Source organism: Pseudophryne corroboree, chromosome 4, assembly GCF_028390025.1.
Source record: "Pseudophryne corroboree isolate aPseCor3 chromosome 4, aPseCor3.hap2, whole genome shotgun sequence".
Lineage (NCBI taxonomy): Eukaryota > Metazoa > Chordata > Amphibia > Anura > Myobatrachidae > Pseudophryne > Pseudophryne corroboree.
The window spans coordinates 863,712,720-863,730,105 of record NC_086447.1 but is presented as its reverse complement, the minus strand read 5'-3'; the positions used below and the strand labels follow the sequence as shown (position 1 = coordinate 863,730,105).

Below are 17,386 nucleotides of genomic sequence, written 5' to 3'. Positions count from 1 at the left end.
TTTTAACCCCTGCCAGATTCCACATAAAAGCGGGAGAAAAGGCCGCCGAGAAGGGGGCGGAGCCTATCTCCTCAGCACACAGGCGCCATTTTCCCTCACAGCTCCGTTGGAGGGAAGCTCCCTGGCTCTCCCCTGCAGTTACTACACTACAGAAAGGGGTTAAAAAAGAGAGGGGGGCACTAATTAGGCGCAGTGTAACAATACAGCAGCTATAAGGGGAAAAACACTTATATAAGGTTATCCCTGTATATATATATAGCGCTCTGGTGTGTGCTGGCATACTCTCCCTCTGTCTCCCCAAAGGGCTAGTGGGGTCCTGTCCTCTATCAGAGCATTCCCTGTGTGTGTGCTGTGTGTCGGTACGTTGTGTCGACATGTATGAGGAGGAAAATGAGGTGGAGGCGGAGCAATTGCCTATAACAGAGATGTCACCCCCTAGGGAGTCGACACCTGAGTGGATGAGCTTATGGAAGGAATTATGTGACAGTGTCAGCTCTTTACAAAAGATTGATGACATGAGACAGCCGGCGACTCAGCCTGTGCCTGTCCAGGTGTCTCAAAAGCCATCTGGGGCTCTAAAACGCCCGTTACCGCAGATGGCAGATACAGACACGGATACTGACTCCAGTGTCGACGATTTAGAGACGAATGTGACTTCCAGTAGGGCCACACGTTACATGATTGAGGCTATGGAAAATGTTTTTACACATTTCTGATAATACCAGTACCACTAAAAAGGGTATTATGTTGGGTGAGAAAAAACCGCCTGTAGTTTATCCTGCATCTGAGGAATTAAATGAAGTGTGTGATGATGCGTGGGTTTCCCCCGATAAAAACTGTTAATTCCTAAAAAGTTATTAGCATCATACCCCTTCCCGCCAGAGGATAGGGCACGTTGGGAAACACCCCTTAGGGTGAATAAAGCGCTCACACGCTTGTCTAAACAGGTGGCACTACCGTCCCCGGATACGGCCGCCCTTAAGGAACCTGCTGACAGAAAGCAGTAAAATATCCTAAAATGTATATACACTCACACGGGTGTGATACTGCGACCAGCAATCGCCTCAGCCTGGATGTGCAGTGCTGGGGTGGCTTGGTCGGAATCCCTGACTGACAATATTGATACCCTAGATAGGGACAGTATTTTACTAACTATAGAGCATTTAAAAGATGCATTTCTATATATGCATGATGCACAGAGGGATATTTGCCGACTGGCATCAAGAGTAAGTGCGCTGTCCATTTCTGCCAGAAGAGGGTTATGGACAAGACAGTGGTCAGGTGATGCTGATTCCAAAAGGCATATGGAAGTATCGCCTTATAAAAGGGAGGAGTTATTTGGGGTAGGTCTAACAGACCTGGTGGCCACGGCAACGGCTGGAAAATCCACATTTTTACCCCAGGTAGCTTCTCAACCTAAGAAGGCGCCGTATTATCAGGCGCAGTCCTTTCGGCCCCATAAGGGCAAGCGGGCAAAAGGCGCCTCATTTCTGCCCCGTGGCAGAGGGAGAGGAAAAAGGCTGCAGCAAACAGCCAATTCCCAGGAACAAAAGCCCTCTCCCACCTCCACAAAGTCCTCAGCATGACGCTGGGGCTTTACAAGCGGTCTCAGGCACGGTGGGGGCCCGTCTCAAGAAATTCGAGACGTCTCCCCCTCGCCGTTTCATAAAGTCTGCTTTACCGACGTCTCCCTCAGACAGGGAGACAGTATTGCAAGCCATTCACAGGCTGTATTCCCAGCAGGTGATAATCAAGGTACCCCTCCTGCAACAGGGAAAGGGGTACTATTCCACACTATTTGTGGTACCGAAGCCGGACGGCTCGGTGAGACCAATTTTAAATCTAAAATCCTTGAACACTTACATACAGAGGTTCAAATTCAAGATGGAGTCACTCAGAGCAGTGATTGCAAACCTGGAAGAAGGGGACTATATGGTCTCTCTGGACATCAAAGATGCTTACCTACATGTCCAAATTTACCCTTTTCCAAGGGTACCTCAGGTTTGTGGTACAGAACTGTCACTATCAGTTTCAGACGCTGCCGTTTGGATTGTCCACGGCACCCCGGGTCTTTACCAAGGTAATGGCCGAAATGATGATACTCCTTCGAAAGAAGGGAGTTTTAGTTATCCCTTACTTGGACGATCTCCTGATAAGGGCAAGATCCAGGGAACAGTTGGAAGTCGGGGTAGCACTATCTCAGATAGTGCTGCGGCAGCACGGTTGGATTCTCAATATTCCAAAATCGCAGCTGATCCCGACGACACGCCTTCTATTCCTAGGGATGATCCTGGACACAGTCCAGAAAAAGGTGTTTTCTCCCGGAGGAGAAAGCCAGGGAGTTATCCGAACTAGTCAGAAACCTCCTAAAACCAGGCCAAGTGTCAGTGCATCAGTGCACAAGGGTCCTGGGAAAAATGGTGGCTTCCTACGAAGCAATTCCATTCGGCAGATTCCACGCAAGAACTTTCCAGTGGGACCTGCTGGACAAATGGTCCGGATCGCATCTTCAGATGCATCAGCGGATAACCCTGTCACCAAAGACAAGGGTGTCTCTCCTGTGGTGGTTGCAGAGTGCTCATCTTCTAGAGGGCCGCAGATTCGGCATTCAGGACTGGGTCCTGGTGACCACGGATGCCAGCCTGCGAGGCTGGGGAGCAGTCACACAGGGAAGAAATTTCCAGGGCTTGTGGTCAAGCCTGGAGACATCACTTCACATAAATATTTTGGAGCTAAGGGCCATTTACAATGCCCTAAGCCAAGCAAGACCTCTGCTTCAAGGTCAGCCGGTGCTGATCCAGTCGGACAACATCACGGCAGTCGCCCACGTAAACAGACAGGGCGGCACAAGAAGCAGGAGGGCAATGGCAGAAGCTGCAAGGATTTTTCGCTGGGCGGAAAATCATGTGATAGCACTGTCAGCAGTGTTCATTCCGGGAGTGGACAACTGGGAAGCAGACTTCCTCAGCAGGCACGACCTCCACCCAGGAGAGTGGGGACTTCACCCAGAAGTCTTCCACATGATTGTAAACCATTGGGAAAAACCAAAGGTGGACATGATGGCGTCCCGCCTAAACAAAAAATTGGACAGGTATTGCGCCAGGTCAAGGGACCCTCAGGCAATAGCTGTGGACGCTCTGGTAACACCGTGGGTGTACCAGTCAGTGTATGTGTTCCCTCCTCTTCCTCTCATACCAAAAGTACTGAGAATTATAAGACGGAGGGGAGTAAGAACTATACTCGTGGCTCCGGATTGGCCAAGAAGGACTTGGTACCCGGAACTTCAAGAGATGCTCACGGAGGACCCGTGGCCTCTACCTCTAAGAAGGGACCTGCTCCAGCAAGGACCCTGTCTATTCCAAGACTTACCGCGGCTGCGTTTGACGGCAGGGCGGTTGAACGCCGGATCCTGAAGGAAAAAGGCATTCCGGATGAAGTCATCCCTACCCTGGTCAAGCCAGGAAGGATGTAACCGCAAAGCATTATCACCGCATTTGGCGAAAATATGTTGCGTGGTGCGAGGCCAGTAAGGCCCCGATGGAGGAATTTCAACTAGGTCGATTCCTGCATTTCCTGTAAACAGGAGTGTCTATGGGCCTAAAATTGGGGTCCATTAAGGTTCAAATTTCGGCCCTGTCAATTTTCTTCCAGAAAGAACTAGCTTCACTACCTGAAGTTCAGACGTCTGTAAAAGGGGTACTGCATATACAGCCTCCCTTTGTGCCTCCAGTGGCACCTTGGGATCTCAATGTAGTTTTGGGGTTCCTAAAGTCACATTGGTTTGAACCACTTGAATCTGTGGAGTTAAAATATCTCACATGGAAAGTAGTCATGTTGTTGGCCCTGGCCTCGGCCAGGCACGTGTCAGAATTGGCGGGCTTTATCCTGTAAAAGCCCTTATCTGATCTTCCATTCAGACAGGGCGGAATTGAGGACTCGTCCTCATTTTCTCCCTAAGGTGGTTTCAGTGTTTCATCTGAACCAACCTATTGTGGTGCCTGCGGCTACTAGGGACTTGGAGGACTCCAAGTTGCTGGACGTAGTCAGGGCCTTGAAAATATATATTTCCAGGACGGCTGGAGTCAGAAAATCTGACTCGCTGTTTATCCTGTATGCACCCAACAAGCTGGGTGCTCCTGCTTCTAAGCAGACTATTGCTCGTTGGATTTGTAGTACAATTCAGCTTGCACATTCTGTGGCAGGCCTGCCACAGCCAAAATCTGTAAAAGCCCATTCCACAAGGAAGGTGGGCTCATCTTGGGCGGCTGCCCGAGGGGTCTCGGCTTTTCAACTTTGCCGAGCAGCTACTTGATGGACAGACTGAGAAACCAATCAGGCACTCAGCACAGACAACGAATGGAAATCGCTCCCACTGACAATATGGCCTTTTTAACTTCATTCAGTCCGGACAAGTGCTACCACAGACTCCCAGAGGAAGGCCAAAGAGGCTGAAACGCGTTGGAGGAAGACAAGGATACACACACTATTGGTCAAGTGGACATTTAAGAACGCCGGAACAACACCGAAGCCCCGGCGCCGGGCGTACAGCAGCGTGACCAGTATCGGAAAGTAAGAAGAACGGACAGGTAGCAGAAGGGAAACTTCAGGTGAGTATCTGTAGCGGAGAGGCGTGCCTGGTGATGGGTTCTCCAGAGCCCGCATCAGTGCATTCCCTCCCTAGACAACGACCAGCTCAGTGGACGTAGCAGGCACCCGGGAAGGCCCGCACCAGGACGAACCGGGGTCCGAAGCACCTGCAGGATCCCGACGTCTACCCGCACCCTGACCTCTCGTTCACACGTCCGCAACGGTAAGCGCACAGACTTTAATGTGTAGAGACATCACAGAGATACGGGACGCCGTTCTTTGGACAAACCAGCACCCACTAAAGTTTTGGCACCAAGTATCACTTATAGAGTAAAGGACCATCCTGTGAATGAGACTATAAAACTACTGTTTCACTAAAACAGAACTCGTAAAGACGTTTCTGTACTTTAACAGCAAGTACACCTTCAATTTTATCTATATCAGAATGGGACTGTAAACCGCTGAGGACAGTATTTTATGTCCCCATCAGATTGAACTTTGCCGCATTTTTGTATATGTTACTAACTCTTATACCATTAGACTGAACTCTTCTGTTTTATAAATAAAAGTATAAAAAGCTTTTTAGCCATTCTTATTCAAAACATACAGGGACACTGTTTCCACTAAACAATCGTTACCAAAGCATACAACACTCAGGGGTTGAGCGCAGTTAGGTTCATTACCTATCTATTTGTACTTATTAAGCAAGGAGGACTGGGCGCCCCTAGAACTAGCAGAACACCCCTAACACACGCTTGTTTTCACCACAGTGCGCAGACCACCCACCTGTACTTGTTACTTCCCATTAGATCAGAAATACAGTATCCTAGTAAGGCAGAAAAGCTTATTCAGGTTTACCTTTTATACCCCTTCCAAGCCATTGCAGTGTACTAATTAAATGGCCCCCTATTCTAAGTTCTAATTCAGATGACATTAAAGGGCACGATCCTATATTGTAATCTCGTTGTGAGGGCATCTGGCGAGATGGCAGGGATCCCAGACATCAAACCATTGCCATACTGCTAACTGGGCCAGGAGCGTTAATCTGAAATACATTAAGTGGGCTGGCGAAATACTGGCCAGTAGACTAGATACAGCCCTAAGGCTCACTCATGACCCTCCGCTTCCTCCACGAGCGCTAAGAGGTTCCCCCTGCTAACTTTTATAATGTATACACAGGCCAGGCAGCACGAGTTTGTAGGCGTTTGGAATATGCCTGTATCATCAACATAACCCACTATTTTTTTCAAAATTGCTGAAAGTGTAAATTAATGTTAATTTAGGGTCTGCAGAATGTATTTGAACGTGTTTCCCAGCTCCAGGGATATGTAAATTCTTGGTGCAGTAAAGTAATTGTCTATGCAAGCCAGTACAATTGTTAATTTTTGTTTTCAAACAACAATTAAAAATTGTGCTGTACCCACTTACAGGAGAAAGTAGCTGCATAGTTTTACATAATCACCCCTCAGACACTTGGCCTCTTTCATCTTTCTGTTCAAATAAAAATGTTTTTTTTTTTTTGTTTTTTTTTTTACAATTTTTGTTTTTTGTTTTAAATTGACTTTTTTATGTACCTGTGTGTGTGTGTGTGTGTGTGTATGTATATATATATATATATATATATATATATATATATATATATATATATATATATATATAAAACTGCAGCTGAAATTGAGCTGTCACAGTGAGCCGCAGACATAACATAGGGGTCATGTACAACGTTATTAATTATTTATAAAGTGTCAGCAGACCTCTATAGTAGTTCCTTCCGAATAGCACCACAGGGCTTTGTACTAAATCAGCAGCTGCTCGGCTGTAATCACACTTGCCAATCTTGACCCTTCAGTATCTCTGGATTGTATAATACAGAAATAAATTAAGCTACAGTCAATGGGAGGAAGGAATCATAGGCAGAAGTATAAATATATACATGTTAAAGTGGCCTGAACTGTTTCTGAGCCATCAGTATAGTAAAGATACCTATTTTGTGTTAACCGTTTGTTTATTAAACCCTTTTAGCACTGACTTTTTCCCGTGATCCTTTCGTGGTTTCCTACTGTACTGCGCAGTGCCAGTTCAAAGCCAGATTAGAAACTGCAAAACTGCAGGCATCTTGTATTATACAGCAGCCTAATATTTTTTTCTGTCATAATAGTATATTGTTGCACTCTGGTGGACATTTACTAAGCAGTGATAAGAGTGGAGAAGTGAGCCAGTGGAGAAGTTGCCCATGGCAACCAATCCGCACTGAAGTAACATCTATAATTTGCATACTATAAAATTATACAGAACTGCTGATTGGTTGATTGGGCCACTTCTCCGCTGACTCACTTCTCCGCTCTTATCACTGCTTAGTAAATGTCCCCCCTCATATGTTTGCGAGGAGGAATAACTGTGCCAAAATATTGGTTTCTGCTGCAGTGGTGCTTTAAAAAGGTTGTTGATCATAGGGTCGACAGTAACTAGGTCGACACCTGAAATATGTCGACCTAATGACCGTGTCAACAGGAGTTTTATTTGGTGTTTTCTTCGTAGTGTGACCGGGGAACCCCAATTAGTGCACCGTATCCCCTCGCATGGCTCCGCTCACCATACTTCGGGAAAGGTGCCTCGCTCCCCTACCGCTGCACTCTGCTTACTATTCCCAGTCGTAGTCCACGTGGATCGTGAAGTATGAAAAGTTTAAAAAATAAAGAGAAAAAAGTGAAAAACCCACGTCGACATTTTCATGTGTTGATCGTTGCCATGTCGACCTATTGACCATGTCGACCAATAGTGGTCGACCTAAAGACCGTGTCCCCTTTAAAAAGATTTCCACCTGAGTGCAATGCTTCAATAATGAACTGAACATAAGACTGCAGCTTCCTATATACTCAGCCCCAGCATCTGGCAGTTGTTGCACGTGTCTGATGCACTTTGCTGCAAGTGTATCAGTGACACAGATCTTACGGCTGCAATATTTTTCAGTTAGAGCTGCAGTAGTGATGCATGTATGCGACTTTCTGTATAAATATATTCCACAATAGCTGCACTCCACAAGGTACATGTAGACAAATGATATAGGTGCACTCCGCTGCACGGAGGAGGGACGTATCAAAGGCTGAACACGCTGGTGCCTAATGCAGAAAATACATCTATTGTTGATGCTGCAATGCATGTGATGACTTTTCATTACAATTCATGAACTATTTCTTATGATTTTTTGTGTTCCAGGTAGAAAATCATGAGTTTCTGGTAAAAGCTTCTTTTGATCCCAACCTGACAGAACTGAGGGAGAAGATGGATGACCTGGAAAGGAACATGCAGGCTACGCTCAGCGGTGCTGCCAGGGAACTAGGTGGGTGGTGTTCTGTATACAAGAAATACTGTATCAAGAGCATCTCCTGTCTCTGAATTGTGTAACAGCCTAGCCCTTAGTGACACCCCTAGTGACACTGCCTCCTAACATGCACACGATTGTATTCTCTTCTGGTCTGTTTCTATCATTTCACTAATACCTTTTTCATACCGCAAAAATAACCCGGTATTGAGTCGGTATATTGCCAAGTCAACACGGGTTACTGTGCTGATTTGAAAGGGACCATGACTAATTCCTTGGTCGCGTGACCTGGTAATTCAATCCAGGAATAAAGAAGGGTTATTCCCGGCTTAAATACTGGGTCAGGTGCAGTGTGAACAGGTTGCCGACCCGCTTGCTGTATAGGGAGAGGCGGCTCGGAGATGTCATCCCCAGCACCGCCTCCGGCCCCGATGACACAGCATTCCCCGCCCCAACCTGGCAACCCAACCTGGCATATTGCCGGGCAAGGGAAGCCAATGTGAAAGGTCCAAGGCCGGGTCCCACCAGGAAAGGAACCGTTTCCAATTCCCGGGTGGGACCTGGCATTGCGATTTGAAAGGGGTATAAGAGATCTCACCTGTTGCATTCTGAAATGACTGTTTTAAAGTTTAAAGTGACCCTGATGCTGGGCCTGGCTGTCCAGTGGCTGAGTATCTGTCACATTTGGCCATACGTTATCTATAGCCAACCATAGGCACTCCATGTGCTGCTTGTCCAAAACAGATTGCAAGTATACACATGCATACAGATATACATAGAACAGATTACAGGTACGGACCTTGGGGGTAATTCAGACCTAATCATAGCAGTCAATTAGCAGTAGGGCAAAACCATGTGCACTGCAGGGGGGGCAGATATAACGTGCAGAGAGAGTTAGATTTGGGTGGGTTATATTGTTTCAGTGCAGGGTAAATACTGGCTGCTTTATTTTTACACTGCAATTTAGATTTCAGTTTGAACACACCCCACCCAAATCTAACTCTTTGCACACGTTACATCTGCGCCCCTCCCCCCCCCCCCCCCCCCCCCCCCCCCCCCCCCCCCCCCCCCCCCCCCCCCCCCTGCAGTGCACATGGTTTTGCCCATCTACTAACAAATTTGCTGCTACAATAAGGTCTGAATTACCCCCCTTGCTCCAAGCGATTTTCACTAAGCTCGAAGAGTTTCTGCGTGGAACACTTTTTGGAAGTGATTATGCGTTGAAACTTGCAGTCAGCAACAGGTTCAATGGACCGGAGTCAGCTGAGTGCATAAAGGAGATTCTGAAAAATAAATATAATAAATGCTTAAAATGAAGGTGGCCATTATGTGGAAAAATAGCCAAAGATACAGCTTTTAAAACAATCTATTTTATTTTTTTAATTTTTTTTTTTATAGCCAAGTGGTCTTTATTTTCTGAATTACACTTGTACATATGTATGATGGTGGACCGTCTCCTTCCATGGCAAGTCTGTTTTGCAGAGACTGCAGCCCAGCACACACTGCTGATCGCCCCAACGCACGCACGCACGCACGCACGCACGCACACACACACACACTTGCCAATACTGTTTTTCTTTTTAATTAGTGTAAATCTTCCAGGTAGCACATTGGCGACAGCTTCATCCCCAAGCTCTTATATTACCATCTGCTCCACAACTATGCAAACGGCTGCGCTTATTCAGTTTAATTATGGATTTGAAAGTCAAATAACTAATGACGATTAATACACTGTGCAGAAGTATTTGGATATGGGCACGTCGGCTTTCTCTTGTCAGCAAAGACCCTGAAATAGCTGGGAATTAACGTCCCTCCTGGTGATTTATGCCTTCATAGTTTCTGCATTGGAAGTTAATTTCAATGTTATTACCCTAACATTTGGCTGCCATAGAAGGCAGGATTTCCTAAAACACCTTGCTCTAAACCAAACCTTTGTACAGTCTCCTTTCTTTCTTTGAGACCTGATGTATTGGCAATCTCGCTGTCAGATGATGTGTTTAATCGGCTGTTTATATGGGCAGTAGAATTGGATGCTATAAAGCTTAATGGGAGATGGCAAGGGAGTTATACACTTAGTAATATGTCTAGTAAAGACTAGATTATCGGAGATAACGCAATCATGTTCTGTAGATGACCGCAAAGAGGATTGTTTTTGATTTTGTGCTAATTTGTTTCGTGCCTCCATAAAATAGGACTGGATCCTGGGAAAAGCATAAAATTGGAATCTAACGCACAACTGGGTCACTATTTCCGGGTAACCTGCAAGGAGGAGAAGTCCCTGAGAAACAACAAGAAGTTTACAACAATTGACATCCAGAAGAACGGAGTGAGGTTCACCAACAGGTATTGCCACATTTTTTTTTTTTTGTCAAGGTCCCCGACTCCTTGAAAACTGATGAGCATGCTGTTTGATGTTGGTCTTTCATCATCAAAGTGCAGCTAGTTCTGCAGTGCTTGATAAGCAAACGAGGAAAAGAATGAAAAAATAAAACCTAAGAAGAGACATGAGCGTAGAAATCATGCGAGAGTAGCCGCACTTCGAGACAGGATCTGTAAATGCTCAGGGCTGGTGTAGTCATACAGATCATGAAATGATCATACGGTTAGCTCTAGCACAAAGGGTGGATATTTCTTTTTCATCCACTAGGGGTCACTGGAGTACTCTTGGGATATGGACGGCTTTAGCAGAACAAGGCACTGAATATTTAAATTTAGTTACTCTCCTCCCCTCCATATTCCCAGAGTACCTCAGTGTTTTTTCTTTGCTCACAGCAGTGACAAGCACGAGTGCTAGCTCTGCAGCACTTATACTTATTTTATTTAACTTTTTATTTTTTCAACTTAGGCACATCCATTCCCAGTTTAGCAAGAAACTAGGGTCCGGGATAGTGCCCGCTGCAAGGAGGCAGCGCATGGCGTGTCGGTCCTCACAAAGAGCACCCTCACAGCCACATGCAGCTCACTATCTGACTGCAGGAAGAGCTGGACGGAGCTTACAGAAGAAGCCCCGTTATAGCCCTCACTACAGGAGTTCAGGTATGCTGGGGGGACGGGGTGGTCAGCTCACGCTGCCGCCCCGCTGTGTGGGGTCTGTGCTTCCTTTTCACCGCCGCCCGCACCCGCCGCTGATTGTAGGCCGCCCGCCCCAGCCGCTCCGACTGTCGCTGTACGGTGCTCAGCGCCCGCCACAGCCGCTCCGATAAGCGCCCGCCAAGAGCCGCTACACCGCAGCTCCAGACCCGCTGCACGCCGCTCACACCCGCCGGCCGCACAGCAGGACCGCTCTCCACACTACCGTGCTCCCGGCTCCCTGCGCCCGATCTCCGGTTTCCAGAACCCACTCCCCGCCAACCGCTCCCCGCTGTACACGGAGCACAGGGGGAGGGGGGGTGAAGTCTCCTCACAAGGGGGTGGGGGGGGGGTGGGTGTGTGTGTAAGTGGCTGCATGCATAGCAGCAGTAACAATATAGCGGCTGAGTGGGTTCTACCGGTAGTTACTTAGGCTGTTAAGCCTATATTAACAGGGTTAGTTTTGATAAAGTAGTTACAGGTTATAAAGACAGGTGTTATAACCTAGACTATGTTTCTAACTGTAAGCATGGCATGGGGGCCATTTTAACCATGCTTTCTGTTTCTTCCTATTTGTGATTCCAGAACTTTCCTGTCCTACCATCCGCGCAGGGGTGTTAGTGGGAATTTTGGATCAGGTTTCATACAGACTGGCCACGTGCACTGCACTTCAGCCATATACAGACACACCTTAGTAACAATTTTACTGAGTCGTGCAAGTTGTCTGTCTTTGTATATTGTTTTGTCTGTCTGCATAATGAGTAAGGCACCAGCGAAAACAAAAAAGCAGTTTCACTGCAATGTCTGTAAGAGTGTGTTACCGGATAGTTCTACCACATGTACAGTATGTTTTGTAAATTCAGCTACAAACAGTTTCGAAGCCAGTTTCATCCCTGGACCCTCCATGGGCAATGCTAGCAGATGTAATGGCTGGGTTGCAATCCGAATTGGCCGCCGCTCGACACGAGCGGGAAGCGGCAAGATCTGAGTCTCGGGTGAGACCGCCAGAACTACCGGAGGGGTCTCAGCCTTTCCAAAGGTCCAAGTCCACTTTGGGTAGAAGGGATAAATTTAATTTGTCGTATGATTTACCAGTTTCTGCTATGTTGCATTCTGATGATTCTATGCCAGACCTCACTGCGCAAGATGAGGGTGAGGAGGGCGAATTAGACCAGCAGTCAGATAGATAGTGAAGATTTTGACAGCCCAGGCATTGATAATCTCATCAGGGCAGTGCGTCAGTCTCTGAAGTTTACAGAGACTGAGGAGCCTCTGACAAATGATGAAGTTGTATTTACTAAACGACAGAGATCTGCAATGTGTTTTCCTGTTTCGGAATCTCTTAATAAGATGTTAGTAGAAACACGGAAGAATCTGGATATACGGTTTTCTATTCCTCGCCGATTTAAGTCTAGTTACCCGTTTCCAGAGTCTGTGACATCTACATGGGAGAATCCGCCAATGGTGGATTCGTCTGTGCAAAACTTACAAAAAAAATTAACCATACCAGTATCAACTGCTACTACGCTTAAAGACCCTTCAGACCGGAAAATAGAAGCTATGCTAAAGTCCATGTATATAGCAGCAGGAGTGTTGCTTAGACCTGGTTTGGTTGGCATTTGGGTAACTAAGGCGCTAATAGTATCTATGTACAGCTTCTACTGACGTCTGTCATCTCACTTCTCGCCTTTCATTGTCGCTAGTTACAGCACGACGAGCACTCTGGTTGCGGTCTTGGCAAGCGGAAGCAGAGGTTAAGAGAGGTATAGAGGCGTTACCTTACGGTGGCGAGAAGTTGTTTGGTCCTGAATTGGACAAATGGATTTCTGAGGCCATGGGAGGGAAGTCTGTTTTCCTACCATTGCCTCCAACGGTACCTAGACGGAAATACTCTGGCCCGGCGTTCAAAAGCGATGATTTCAGGTTTTGTGAACCTTTAGAAGCAAAGTTATTATAACTTTGCATTAAGTTATGAGGTGATAGCAGCTTACCCATTAGACTGTATTGCTCACCAAACATGGTACAAATATGGTATAATTTGATGGTGCATGTGTCCATATTGTATGCATTATGACTCTTCCAGCATCGAACGCCTGTTCGCCCCGTTCGGAAGAGAAGATCACACAACTGGTCACTATAGAGGGAAGGGAATCAGTTTGCTGGCTGTCTGGATCCCGGCGGACAGGATATCGACGCTGGAATCCAGCAATGCCGCCTTCCGGAATACTTGCTCACATGGGCTATTCCCACTCATGAGTTTCCATGACACGCATAGAGTGGGAACAGATCCTGTGGTGACCGCATCGAGCCACCGTGCCCGCAATGGGACTCGTACCGCTCGGCCAGCAGCTGGCATTGTGGCGGCCGGGATGCCGCTGTTGGGCTATTAACAGCCGGCATCCCGTCTGCCAGGAATACATATGTATTCCCTAAAGAGAGAGTTTTCCAACTACATTTACTAACATGCCCACAATGGTCCTGTTTGCTTCTGAGTGCCAGCAGTCTTGAATTTCTGCGTACAAGATGTATGTTCATACATAGCATTTTCCCCATGAGCCCATGTATGAGGACCTTGTTGTGTAAATACAGATGTAGCCACGCTCATCATTGCTGCTGCGCCATACAGGCATCCTAGTCGCGCCATACAAATAGGAAAGGTAGGGGAAGTAAGGCATGATAAGGCACAAGACGATCTACAGCATGCAATACAGTTTCACAGTACAGTGCTGAATAGCAGCGAATGGATATGGCGCTACAGAACACTGAACAATGTATCAAGCTCTGACAATTGGGCCAGTGCACATTAAATATAGTAGTTCTGTTTTAATATATTAATACTGCAGGGTAGAGTACGAAATCACCAGAACGGCAGACACCCAGTGACAACATGCCTTATAACTGAAAGTCCCCCTGATGCGCTGTATAAAATGATCCCTACCTTAAGTAGAAATTTGAACACAGAAAAAGATTAGCTCAGCGTCACCAAGACACACTAAGAAAAGCACAGTTCAGAGTTCTACACAACTCTCTAAAAGGGAAAAAGTCATTACAATCAGCGATAGAGTTGGGACACACAGCACTATATATAAAAAATAATAATAATTAAATTACAGTGAGCGATCTCACTATCTCCAAGGCTCTCTTGACATAGTGGTATTGCCGATGGTTACCATGCCCTGAGCTAGGATTCGATTCCCACAAAGGACACGCTTGTATATCTGTGTAAAAATTAGCATCCACCGTTTTATTCTAATTTTTCCAAAACAAGTTCTGTCATACTTTGTGTACAGATTCAGACATGCACACAGATATACAGTCAAAATTAGAAAAAAAAAATTGTAGGTGCTACTTTTTACACACACATGCAAGTGTGACTTTTCAAAAAACGAGGGTCTTATCTATAAGACTGAGTTTACTGTACTTCTTCCCGGTCCTTCCCATTTCTTTAATAGGCAGCCCACCCCCGGCGTGAGTGAGCCGTCAGTTGCTGGGCAGCTCTGCTAATGTCGGGCATATTTTGTGCCATAAATGCATCTTATACGCATCACTAAATGAGCAGGATGCACAAGCAGCTTCTGCTGATTAAACTGATATGCAACATACCTATATTCTGAGTGCGAGTACGGCTGTATCTGCATACAGAATGCTATGTTACATTGATTTCCAGGAAAACACGAACGTAGAATTTCGTTAGCAGATACATACACAGTCTCACACTGAATATAGGCATGTTGCATATCATTTTAATCAGCAGAAGCTAATTGTGCATCCGATTCATATAGTGATGAATTTATGGCAAAAAAGATGCCCAACGTTAGCAGAGCTGCCTGGCTACTGGCGACTCACTCACACCTGGCATCTCTCAATCTCTTGTTGCATGCACAATGCTAACATGCCTTACAAATGAATGTGCCTTCTGTGTTCCCTCCCCCCAACCAATGCCAGCAGGAGCCATTTATTTACATACAGTAGCGTACCGGCCATGCAGTACACCCAGTCCGTGAAATCACAAGTCTCACAGAGGGAGGGATTATTGGTGAGGGAGGCTGCCTATTACAGCAATGGGGAGTCCCAGGAAGGCACAGTAAACTCAGTGTCATAAAGATAATACTCTTATAATTTAAAAACCCATACTTGTATATCTGTATAAAAAGTAAGATTAAATCTCTGTAAAATTTAGCATCCACAGTCTTTTTCTAATTTTCCCAAAACAAGTTGTCATACTTGTATACAGATTCAGACATGCACACAGATATACAGTCAAATTTAGAAAAAAAAACTGTAGGTGCTACTTTTTACACAACTATACAAGTGTAACTTTCAAATTACGAGAGTCTTATCTTTAAGACTGAGTTTACAGTACTTCTTCTCGGGCCTCCCTATTGCTTAAATAGGCAGCCTCCTCCACCCAGAATCCCACCCTGTGAGACTTGTGATTTCACGCCGGGGTGCACTGCTTAGTAAATGACAAACGCAACACGCCTGGTACACTACTGTATGTAAATAAATGGCTCATGCTGTCATTTACTAAGCAGTACACCCAACCTGTGAAGTCTCACGTGGGTGGAGTTGGGAGGGGGTGGGGGGTGGGGTTGCGGGACGCTGCCTATTAAAGCAATGGGCCGGCATGAGTAGTACAGTAAACGCAGTCTTGCTAATGTACAGGTTTTTTTTTTCTTCTAATTTTGACTTTATATCTGTGTGCATGTCTGAGTCTGTATACAAAGTATTACAGAACTTGTTTTGGGGAAATTAGAAAAAAACACTGCTATTTTTCACATAGACTTATAAGTAGTGTGTCCTTTGCAGAAATCTAACCCTAGCTCACAGGCATGGTAACCATCGACGATACCACTATGCCAAGATAGCTATGGAGAAAAGTGACTGACACCTTCAGTGACATAGTGATGTTGCTCATTGTCATTTTTTTTAAAGTGCTGTGTGTCCCAACTGATTGTAATGGTGTTTTTTTTTTTTACTTTTAGAGAGCAGTGTACAACTCTGAACTGTACTTTTCTTTGTGTGCGTTGGACACGCTGAATCCAATCTTTTTCTGTGTTCACATTTCTAATTAATGTAGAGATAATCTAAAAAAGTAGTTTTTAAACTACAAGTATTGTTTGATTTTACAATGAAGACTCTGCACATGCGCAATGGTGGTTTTCAAAAGCGACACCTGGTGGACGAACACAAGTATTGCACCCAACTTGAGAATTCATTACACTGTGACTGAATACACCATGGTGCGACATGGCGCAGGCAAACGTAATGCAACTAATTTTTCGCACTACATGCCACACAGAGGATAGATGAGCATGACTACATGTGTACATGAACAGCATTGCAGAACAAAAAAAACAAACCTTTCATAGCTAGATCAGCATGGGGGCGTTGGCCTGCAATAAACGTAAAAGCAACGAGTTGTGTGTAAATACAGCCCTGTTCACGAATAAACTGCATGTTGTAATCATAACGCAGTAGCATCTTATAGGTGACAGCTGCATATACAGTTATTTTGTCTTGTAGTTGAGCCTACTAGAGGTCTGTGGTCTTTTTTTAAATGTTATATTTTTGTAAACAAACATAAATAGATGTGGGTAGATATGGTGCAATAGTCAACTGATATATAGCGCCCGTTCTCCCGTCTAAAGTGACGGGAGATCGTGGGGCAATAATCAATTGTGCCCTGTTTTCGTGCATTTCTCACCCATAGCAGCTGGATTGAGGCTAAACCTGACTAAAATATGGGTTAGAGCAGCTAAACCCGACTAAACTATTGGGTGTGATGCAAAATGTCCCAAACAGGTCCCTTTTCGTGCATTTCAGCTCCCAGACCCCGGGGGGTAGCGAGCTGAAATGATATCGCGCCCATCTGCAGAAACAGGAATTGCGGCACGAACGGGCGGGCGAGGGGGGGGGGGGGGATTTGAATCTCGCCCATAGTGTAGTAGAGACTAGTCATCCATGCCTTGGAATATCTTTCTAGCACTGACAGCTACCAATGAAGGCGCTGCTCAGTCCTGTCTCTAGGATAATCTGCTTACACTGTCTGACAATGTCCTGGCATTTGTAGCTGAATGTATTCTCTGTGCAGTGCTATTACGTATAGTCGTATACAGTAACAGTATTACGTAGCATAGCACATCATAATGATCTTTAGGTGTCATGGAGTGCCAGGAAGCCGGGACCCAGGATGTAAGTATAATGACATGGTATCAATTTGGTGGCAACATACTGTGTTTCAGTGGTGGTTTACCGTGGCTAGAGAAGTATGACTAATGACAAATGCAGCAATAAAGCTGTGTAACGGAAATAGCCACGTTCACATAAAAAATTGTGTTCTTTATTTATCCCAATCTCTATTGGCTGTTCTACGGTGTCAGTCTCACGACTGCACTGTTCATTTAA

At 45.7% G+C, this 17,386-nt stretch overlaps 1 protein-coding gene across 2 annotated transcripts in view; it reads left to right on the top strand.

Annotated features, from left to right (window-relative positions):
• The window catches only part of MSH2 (mutS homolog 2), a 430,334-nt gene that overhangs the window by 285,908 nt on the left and 127,040 nt on the right, over nucleotides 1-17,386 (top strand). For both annotated transcript variants that reach the window (XM_063918702.1, XM_063918703.1), the window contains 2 exons: nucleotides 7,804-7,927; nucleotides 10,102-10,252. In XM_063918702.1, the coding sequence (XP_063774772.1) occupies nucleotides 7,804-7,927; nucleotides 10,102-10,252 (275 nt within the window). The remainder of the gene's footprint in view (nucleotides 1-7,803; nucleotides 7,928-10,101; nucleotides 10,253-17,386) is intronic.